The following is a 10,804-nucleotide window of genomic DNA, read 5'->3' on the forward strand; positions in this document are numbered from 1 at the left end:
TTCTAAAGTTCAAACAGGTTGGAGGCCAAGAATCGAAGGTCCTCTTTTTCGGGCTTTTAAGTGGCAGAGTTGGAAGAATTGTTTTGTGGTTTAATCAAATCTGCCTCATAACCCCAGAAAAGACATGAAACAACAGATTAGACTGCTCTATTGCAGACACTTGGGACTGGTCTTGACTGATTTAGAATGGGGAAAAGGGAGGAAGGCAGAAAATTAGATGGACATTCTCAGGTTCTGTTTTTCCATTTCTACTGCCATGAATTTCCAGAACATGAATTATAATAAAATATAGGAGCCCCTCCAAATCCATTAAAAATGATTCTTTGATTATTTTCATTAGCTGACTTCAATCTTACAGTTGTATATTCTAGAATATAAATGCTGGGTTTTTGTTTAATTGATCTTGAAGTATACATTACCTAGAATCAAAACAGACTTATAGACGATTCAGTCTTCCTTGTATGGTCCATTTAAACTTTCGACAAGTTTGATTTAAGAGAATTGAATTCTCTTAAATCGTTGACTTGTAAGGAGTATAAAGATCACATTTTTTCCATATTAATTAAAGAAGTACTTATTTAACTCTGTATTTTCCCTTTAATGTTTTATTTTCCTCTAAGTTCTGTTGGTTACTTATGATGACTGAATATCTAATGGAAATTATGTGGTTCCTCGTGTTGATTTCTATGCTCTTTGTCATCTTATCATTGTATGTATTTGTGTTGATATGAAACATACAATGGCCACAGCTGATCACTGGGACTCCCTTCTTGGACTGATTCAGTTGTTTTTTAGCATCTCTAATCAAAGTTTCCTTTTTAGACTTAGAGAATAAAAACAAACCAGAAGAAAAACAACAAGAGCAACAAAAACACATACCTTTAGCTCTGAAAGATAGTAAATTGTGTATTATATTGGATAGTTTATTACTCTGAATGTCAATTTCTGAGTAAGACTCACTGCCAGATATTAAAACATTGTAATTGCACTCCCTACCTCTGATTTTCAAACTGTCTTTGGTGTACCTTTCAGAATCTTCATTTCCACAGTCTCAGAGTTCTGAGGACTCTCTGCCTGCTTCCTGTTTCTCCTATTTTTTTCTCTGGCAACCTACATGTTACCGATGCATATCATTATGTGATGTTTCTGACCAGAGCCATTCTTTGTTTAATGGCTCAAGAGTCAGCATTCGTGATAGTGCCTTCTTGCAGCTTTTGTTAGATCTAATTTGCACACAGAGTGCAGTCCAATTTCTGTATCCTCCACTGCCAGCTCTCACTCTACTCATAATTCCTTCCTTGCTCTCCAGCTAAAGCTTACTTCTTGCCTGTACCACATTCTGGTACGTAAACCAGGTGACTTTAATGCCTGTCTCCTGCTATACATTTAAATCTGTAGGAGCTAGATTCTATTCATTGTCCTTTTCCTAACACCTAACATAGTCTGACATATACTATAACACCCCTTCATATTTATAGAATTTATTTTGAAGTAGTGTATATGATCATTCTTTATCTCCTTTTAGAATAATGAGTTCTCTAAGTGGACTACTTATAAAATGAAGAAATATAAAATTTAACTTTTCATACTCAAAGACAGTTTTTTTCTTTTCTTTTCTTTTCTTTTTTTGACCATGCTGTGCGGCTTGTGGGAGGGATCTTAGTTCCCTGACCAGGGATTGAACCCAGGCCCATGGCAGTGAAAGCGCTGAGAACTAACCACTGGACCGGTGGGGAATTCCCAAAACACAGTTTCTTCTTGTAGAAATTATTATGTATTTATATGAATGTATGTATGTATCCACATACATTCTTTTTTTAATATAAATTTATTTTATTTATTTATTTTTGGCTGCGTTGGGTCTTCGCTGTTGCACATGGGCCTTCTCCAGTTGCAGCAAGCGGGGGCTACTCTTCCTTGTGGTGCATGGGCCTCTCGTCGCAGTGGCACCCCCCCATTGCAGAGCACGGGCTCCAGGTGCGCGGGCCTCAGTAGTTGTGGCTCACAGGCTCTAGAGTGAATGCGGGCTCAGCAGCTGTGGCGCACAGGCCCAGTTGCTCCACAGCATGTGGCATCCTCCCGGACCAGGGCTCGAAACCCGTGTCCCCTGCATTGACAGGAGGATTCCTAACCACTATGCCACTGTGGAAGCCCCACATACATTCTTAATCATTCATTTGACTTTAAAAAAAATTATTTTCTCATTTGGTTGTATTTTATTTTCCTCCCCCAAATCCTACTTATTTTCACTGTAAGTATCCCAACTTTTAACTATGAGAAATTTCAAAATATGGGAAGGCTGAAATAGTACACTGAACAACTATACCATCCACCTGGATTCACAGTTGATAGCATTTTGCCTTATTTGTTTCCTCTCTATATTTATTTATACCCTTTTTTTCCTGTTTGGCTATTTGTCAAGTCAGTTGACATCACCATGACATTTCACCCCTAAATACTTCAGTGTACACTCTTGAAGAATAGAGACATCCTAAATAATCATATTATCACTCCTAAGAAAAGTAACAGAAATTTGGCTATATCTTTCTTAACTACTTTTTAATAAAATCAAAGACCTTTGAAATATTTTTTCTGTAGTTGAGGGAAGGTCAAATGATTATGACTTAAATTTAGATTATTAAATTAATATACAGCAAGAGATACTTTCAAAGAACTCTCTATATTCATACACTTTACATATATTAATGTATAGAAAATCCTTATTGCTCAGTGAGGTGTAGGTAATATTCCTGTTTTACAGTTGAGGAAACAGAGTCAAGGAGAGGCCGCGGAGCCTGGTCACCTTTAGTAAGTGGTGGAGATAGTGTTTTAATGCAAGCAGTTAATCTAAAGCAGTGAACTTAATGAGTTGCCATACTGTCAGTTAATTCACATAATCACATGAATTATCACTTACTACAATGAAGTAGCAACATATTTTTTCTCAAGTTTTTCCTTTGCTCTTTTCTTTGTATCTCACATAATTGCACATAGAGTTATCCCTCAGTATCCTCAGGGGATTGGTTCCAGAACCCCCTTTGGAGTCCAAAACCTGAGGATGCTCAAGCCCCTTATGTAAAATGGCATAGTATATGCGTATAAGCTCCATACACCCTCCCATATACTTTAAATCATCTCTAGATTACTTATAATACCTAAAACAGTGTAAGTGCTATGTAAATAGTTGCCAGCATGTGGCAAATTCAAGTTTTGTGGTTTGGAACTTTCTGGAAATTTTTTTTGGGGGGGCGTGGATATTTTCCACCAGAGAGGTTGGCAGAATCTGTGGATGTGGAGACCGTGGATATGGAAGGCCAGCTGTATCTATATTGAAATTGATTAAATTTCCTTAATTGATTTAGGGTATATATGCTCAGTTTTACAAATTTTAACTTTGGCTTCACAAAAGTAAACCTCTGGTAAAATATTTTCCTAAAATTGTTCCTTGGTAAATCTTCAAGTCCATATACCAACCCAGTATAACTTATTTCTCTATAATGTTTATCCAAGTACTAATAGTTTGTGTTAGGGTCTTTTAAATAATTAGCCTCTAAAAATGTATAATGTATACATTATACATTTTAAAGCAGTGTAATGGAGTAGGAAGAATGTGGGCATAACCTTCTCGCCCTCCAGCCTTGTCAATTATTAGATGTGACGCTGGATCACATTAACTAACTATTCTGAGTCTGTTTCCTCCTCTATAAAATGAAGATGATATTATTTAAGCTTACAGGTGGTTGTAACAATTAAATGACACTTTCTGACATCTGATATTCAACAAAAGCCAAATATTATATTGTATATGTTTCTTAGCTTCAGAAAGTTTGAGGAATTTTAAATTACCAATATTGTACCAGTTGGTTACAAGCAGCTTACGTTTTTTAAAAGTAGTTAACTGTAATATAACCTTTGTTATATAATATAATGAGACACAACTGACAGTTTAATCATTAACTAAGAAAAAAAATAATTTAAAATTCCTGTGTTTAGGAAAAGGCTGTGTAGTATTTAATCCTTTAATCTCTGAATTTTTTATTAGTGAAAATTTATTGTTTTAGAATTTGTTCAAATAAGCTAATATATTTACATTGCAGATATATATATATATGTGTGTGTGTGTCTCAGTATATATATTTTCTGGCAGATGGCAGTCAGGTGTTCAGGAAAGGGACATCTTTTTCTTACTTGAATAAAAGCATTGAAAGTCTAGTGGTAGCCCTGATGAGCAATAGGGAAATTTTCCAAGTACATTATTGCTCATGCCACATCTGAGAGAAGGAAAGGGGAAGGGGGAGGGGTATGTATTAAAGGTTGTTAACTCCCCACAGTTTAAAGATCTAATAGAAAGTATTCATCTTTGGCTGAAGTTATTCAGGACTTAAGAAGTGACAGTATGTTGTAATGGTTAAGCACATAGGCTCTGCAGTTGAATGACCCCTTTTCTTATCTAACTGCTCACCTTATGCAAGCTGTTCAACTACTTTGTGCATTAATTTTTTCATATGGAAAATTGGGATAATACTTATAGGGTGGTAAGGCTATACATATTTATAGATACAATCTGTGTGCTTCCTGTATGCCAAGTTCTATTTTATCTATACATACATGTACATGAACTCTTGGCATGGGAAGCCCTTGGGTCTTTTTTATTTAAAAAATGGTATCTGTCAGCTACCGTTTGCAGGCTTAGATTCCACCCAAGATATCCTGATTCAGGCGGGCAGGGAAGAAGGGAGGCACAGTGTATTTTGGAAAAGTGCCCTAGTTCCCGAAGTTATTCTGTATCCTTCCTACTCATCCCTTCCTGCCCAATAGTATTAGTACATCTGGCCATACCCTGCCAGCCTATTAAATCTTCATTACTTGACTCATATTCTCTTCTAGCAGTGTCCTTCAAGAGAGCTGCCGATCTCCTGCTGTAGACTACTCCTCACAGTGGTGACTATGGTGGCAAACTGAACTTGGGAATCAGTATCCTACATGTATGGGTGGGCTGCAGTTATCGTGTGTCTTTCTGCTTCCTTTGAACTTCTTCTGAGTTGTGCTGAGTCATCTTTCCATCTAGCCCATTGTCTTCTCCTCCAGGATTTCATTTCTCACATGTGACAGACCACATAATTGTAACTTGCTAAAATTTACCTGTGATAGTCTCCTGGCAATAATTAACATTTGGTTTACGGGGACTAATCCAGCTCCTAGCCATTTGGAGTAGCAATCATCTCTCTTTTGTAAAATAGCTTTATAGAATTCAGAGGAAACACAGTTGAGATCCAGATGCTGAGTTTTTTCAACAGCATTTGTTTTATATTAACAATGGCCATAACTGTAAACTTCACAGCTGTGAACTTTTAAAATTAGATTGACTTATAATATCATTTATGTACCACTTTTCTTCAATAAATGGAATTAAAACCTTACATAAACTGGATTTTACGTTAAAGGATTTTTTAAATTTAAAAAATTTTTTTTGCGGTACGCGGGCCTCTCACTGTTGCGGCCTCTCCCGTTGCGGAGCACAGGCTCCGGACGTGCAGGCCCAGCGGACATGGCTCACAGGCCCAGCCGCCCCGCGGCATGTGGGATCTTCCCGGACCGGGGCACGAACCTGCGTCCCCTGCATCGGCAGGCAGACTCTCAACCACTGCGCCACAAGGGAAGCCCACGTTAAAAGATTTTATGTTAAAATTGTATCTTTATGACTAAAATTTGTGAAAATTACTTGAGCTGAGAAAACTGCTAAAACACGCCTCTATTTTTGCCAAGGGTTGGCCTTATTTTTTATTCTATCTGCCAGCCTAAAGAACCCTGATGAGTTAATTATATTCATGACTTGTTTTATGTAATATGAACCGTGAACTATTAAAATTCTTCTAATAATTCTCATACATTTAAGATTGTTTTTTATTTTAGTTAATTGAGCGTTTTCTCTATATATAGAAAAACAGGTTGAAAACAATTATAATCATGTGAAGTTTGGTAATTTGGTTGGGTATATTGATGACATTACCCCTCAAATATTAAAATGATAGTGAGTCCAATATGTTTATTTAAAAGTCCCTAATTTTCTTTCAGGCAGCTTATACATAACTTCCTTGGGAAACATTTTGATATCCTCCTCCCCCAACAAAATTGCTTCCCCATTTGTGTTAATATAGCACTTAGGATAGACTTTTTTTTTTTCCCACCAGATGGTATCATAGTTAATGGACTGAGAGTTTTGTGTTGGGCATTTCTGTATGTAGAGTGTTTAATGCAGGGTCTGGCGCAATGTTTATGTTGTGTTGAAAATATGGGAAGGAGCATTTGAAATGAATAACTCATGTTCTGTCAAAGTGAGTTGTCAAATGTTAAGTTTTAAACAATGTAGAATATGCTAATTTCCTCACTTTTATTTCATAATCTCAATAGGACTATACAGGCTCCAGCCCAAGTTCCTGTGGTCGTATCTCCTGGGAATCAGCATTTGCACACAGTAACACTTCAGACAGTGCCAATCACAACAGTTATAGCCAGCACAGATCCATCATCAGGTGCTGGATCTCAGAAATTTATCTTACAAGCCATTCCATCATCACAGCCCATGACAGTACTGAAAGAAAATGTTGTGCTCCAGTCACAGAAGCCGGGCTCTCCTCCTTCCATTGTCCTGAGTCCTGCCCACGTACAGCAGGTTCTTACCAGCAATGTTCAGTCCATTTGCAATGGAACCGTCAGCGTGGCTTCATCTCCGTCCTTCAGTGCTACCACACCTGTGGTGACCTTTTCTCCTCGCAATTCACAACTGGTTACTCACCCACCTGGCACTGTAATCACTTCAGTTATCAAAGCTCAAGAAACAAAAACTCATATACAGGAAGTAGAGAAAAAGGAGGTTGAAGATAACTTGAAAGAAGGCACTGGGGAAACTGAGCAGCAGTCACAGCCTTATGTGATGGTGGTATCCAATGGATTTACCTCTCAGGTAGCTATAAAAAACGAACTGCTGGAACCCAACTCTTTCTAAGTAATATACCAAAGGAATTACAGATGGTGGTTTTTTAATTGAACATTTTCAGTTGTATGCAAACTATTGATTGATTCTAAGGTAAATTCTCCAAATGTTCCTAATTTTATAGTTACTTGTTAAAAATAACAACTTAGAGTTAATTTTGACTTTGTTAGATGAGGGGAGGAAAACCCAAGTGTTTCCTTTTGTTCTTCAAATGTTTCAGAATTCAATTGTGAAGGAACAGGCGTTTTATACTATGAAGACATTCTTTTGAGATTTTTTCCAGTGGCTATATCATAAGCATTTTTAAAGTTTCTTTTTAAGTTTTACATTGTATTAGCTTTTCTGATTCTTCTGTAAATACAGTACTTAAATATGACATCAGGAAATTTATATAGGAGCTATTTTCATTCCACTTGTATAGGTTAAGTCTTGACTCTTTCAAATGCAAGACACCTATTTTATGCCTTGTTAAAATTATGATTTCACTTAGATCGACTTTAGTTTGTTGCACTGTATATTGAACTATGACTATGTAAATTATAACATTAAAAATCGAAATGTGCCCATGATATGGCTGAACCTGTTTCAGAAGCAGGATAATATAAAAGTATCAGCCTAAGAGTGGCTCTCCTACTAACTAGTTGTATAACCTTGGGCAAGCCACTTGACCTTTCTGGGCATCATAAGAGGAGGGATGTATTGGATTAGATTAGATGAACTCCAATTTCCTATCTAGTTCTAAATTTTATGATTCTAAGCCCTATGTTTTAAGCTTATCTCCTACTGTAAATATAGCTAAAATATTGCAGAAAAATTAATGACCCTACAAAATTCATTTTGCTGTTACCTGTTAAGATTTGCTCTGAACCTGAATTCCTCCTAAATACTTTGTTCATTAACTCTTTAGGCCACTGTGCATTGTGGTCCACTAGTAAAAAACTTATGTTGCTGAGTGCTAAATGATATACTGCTTTTCTGAAAGTGTCAGGGCTCTTTAAGGCCCCAGAAAGCAACCAAGCCTTGGGCTAATCTGGCTGAGTAGTCAGTTGCTATAAAAGCATAATTGCTTTATATTTTGGATCATTTTTTTTTATTGAGAGTGGGGGGAGGGGGAATTGCATACAAAGATATACATTATATATCCCAGTTTCTGAAATGCAATAGTTTTTAGATTACTTTTTCAACTGTAAATAATGTACATTTAATTTCACAAGAAAAATTGTTTTCTGCAAATTTTCTAGTATAGCAAAAAGAAATTTTTGTAGTTGAAAGAATCATTATGTTTAGAGGTCTAATGTTATATGTTTTCATGTTACAGAGTGAATTTGTATTTAAACAAAAATTTAAATTTTGGAATCCTCTAAACGTTTTTGTATCTTTAATTGGTTTATTATTAAATAAATCATGTAAAAATCCTGTGTTTTTGTTTTCAAGAAAATGTTCCTTAAGAACAAGTATACAGACAATGTTGCTAGTATTACAGTGTTATTAAACGTTTATATAACAGCCTCCATTAGTCAGATTAGAATTGCAGAATGTCATCCTCTCAGTTTTCCTTTCTACCATGCCAAATGGCAGTTTCCGGACACGACACAATGGATTACAAAGCTCCAAAAATTAGAAAATAAAATGTTCCCAGCGATAATATTAAACACACTCTAAAAAACAAGTTTTCTAATTAGAAATTAGATCAGTTAATTGTTAAACTTGGAAAACACAGAAACAGAAAAATGTAACAAAATTAAAATCTCAATCCAATACGCCTATACCCAGTAGTAACTTCCACTTATTCATTTCCTCATGTCAGTTAATATTCTTCCCAAATGTGATTTTTTTTTTTTGCAATACGCGGGCCTCTTACCGTTGTGGCCTCTCCTGTTGCGGAGCACGGGCTCCAGACATGTAGGCTCAGCGGCCATGGCTCACGGGCCCAGCCGCTCTGCGGCATGTGGGATCTTCCCGGACGGGGGCACGAACCCGCGTCCCCTGCATCGGCAGGCGGACTCTCAACCACTGCGCCACCAGGGAAGCCCCCCAAATATGATTTTTAAAGGAGCATTCTTATCTCTGAAGATGGAGGGAAACAGAGAAGAATCTGAAGGAACAGACCTTGCTAGTTTTCTCCAGTTTACTACCCTTAGCTTATACCCTTCTGTTCCATTGTTTTTCTATGACTTTCCATTCTTCATCAAACCTAGTATAAAAATGTTTAGGCTTAACCATTTCTTTGAGTCTTCATTTCCTTATGGAAGCTCCCACGTTACAGAAAACTTAATATGCTTTTCTTCTTTAATGTCTTTGTCAGTTTGAGCTTTAGGCCCAGGCAGGGACCCTAAGAGGATCAAGGAAGAGTTTTCCTCCCTTAGAACTCTAGCCATGCATCCCCTAATATAATCTCCCAGTATTGAACTCCTGAATAGGGACATAACTCTTACTCAGTACGTGGCCTTTCTACATCAAGTCATTGATTCAACATGTATTAAGGAAGTACCTGCAATGTTACTATCACTGTCCTTAACTTATAAACCTGCTGCTTTCCTCACTTTCCATTCATTCTTTTTCTTAAAAATTTCATTGAAGTATAGTTGATTTACAGTGTTAATTTCTTTTATACCGCAAAGTGACTCAGTTATACATTTATATATTCCTTCTTTTTTTGGCCACTCGGCATGTGGGATCATGGTTCCCTGACCAGGAGCCAGAGCCGCGCCCCCTGCAGTGGAAGTGTGGAGTCTTAACCACTGGACCACCAAGGAAGTCCCTATATCTTTTTCATATTCTTTTCCACTGTGGTGTGCCGCAGAGTATTGAAAATAGTTCCCTGTGCTATACAGTATGACCTTGTTGTTTAAACATGCTATATGTAATAGTTTGCCTCTGCTAATCCCAAACTCCCATTGCTTCCCTCCCTTAGCCCCCCCACCCACCCCGCTCCTTGGCAACCACAAGTCTGTTCTCTGTATCTGAGTCTGTTTTTATTTCATAGATATGTTGATTTGTACCATATTTTAGATGCCACATATAAGTGATATCATATGGTATTTCTCTTTCTGATTTACTTTGCTTAGTATGATAATCTATAGGTCCATCCATGTTGCTGCAAATGACATTATCTCATTCTTTTTGATGGCTGAGTAATATTCCATTGTATATATGTACCACATCTTCTTTATCCATTCATGTCAGTGGTTCTTTAACCCACTGTAGTAGTACATTTGCCCTATTACCCTGAAATTACTGTTGCAAAAGTCACTAAAAAGGAATCAATTTCCATATTGCCAGATTCCCCCCTTCTTCTCTTTCTTGACCTCTCCAATATTTGATAACCTTTTATAACTCACTGTTCCTTTAAACTCTCTATTGCCTTTACTTTTGTGCCCAACTCTCTCCGTCCTCTTCCTGCCTTTATAATAATTTCTTAAGGTTCCTCTTGGGTTGCTCCAGAGACTTTTTCAAAGGTTAGAGTTCTCCCAAGTTTTATCTAAAGATCACTGTTCTCTGTTGTCTTCACCTTGTCCCCCTTCAATGTGTTCTTCCCCAGTGCAACAGGGGTGCACTTAATTGTACCAAGCCATTCAGTGGTTTCTTACTATCCTCAGCTGGATTTGAGGCCCTGCATGGTTTCACAAAACTCCTTGATCCCACCAGCCTTATCTTCAAATTTTACTCTCCAAATCATACTGTCAGATAGGATTTGGATGCCTTCAATTGCAAGGAACCAAAAAACCGTATTCAAAATTATTAAATAGTACAAAATTAGAAGTCTAAAGTTCGGAGGTTTCCAGGTTTGTTAATTCAGGAGCACAGTAG

At 37.1% G+C, this 10,804-nt stretch overlaps 1 protein-coding gene across 6 annotated transcripts in view; it reads left to right on the forward strand.

Annotated features, from left to right (window-relative positions):
- Nucleotides 1-7,373, forward strand: part of ELF1 (E74 like ETS transcription factor 1) — a 104,550-nt gene extending 97,177 nt beyond the window's left edge. For all 6 annotated transcript variants that reach the window (XM_060128668.1, XM_060128667.1, XM_060128672.1 and 3 more), the window contains one exon: nt 6,412-7,373. In XM_060128668.1, the coding sequence (XP_059984651.1) occupies nt 6,412-7,006 (595 nt within the window). In that variant the 3' untranslated portion in view covers nt 7,007-7,373. The remainder of the gene's footprint in view (nt 1-6,411) is intronic.
- Nucleotides 7,374-10,804: the final 3,431 nt, after the last annotated feature.

This window comes from Lagenorhynchus albirostris, chromosome 18, assembly GCF_949774975.1.
Source record: "Lagenorhynchus albirostris chromosome 18, mLagAlb1.1, whole genome shotgun sequence".
Taxonomy (NCBI): domain Eukaryota; kingdom Metazoa; phylum Chordata; class Mammalia; order Artiodactyla; family Delphinidae; genus Lagenorhynchus; species Lagenorhynchus albirostris.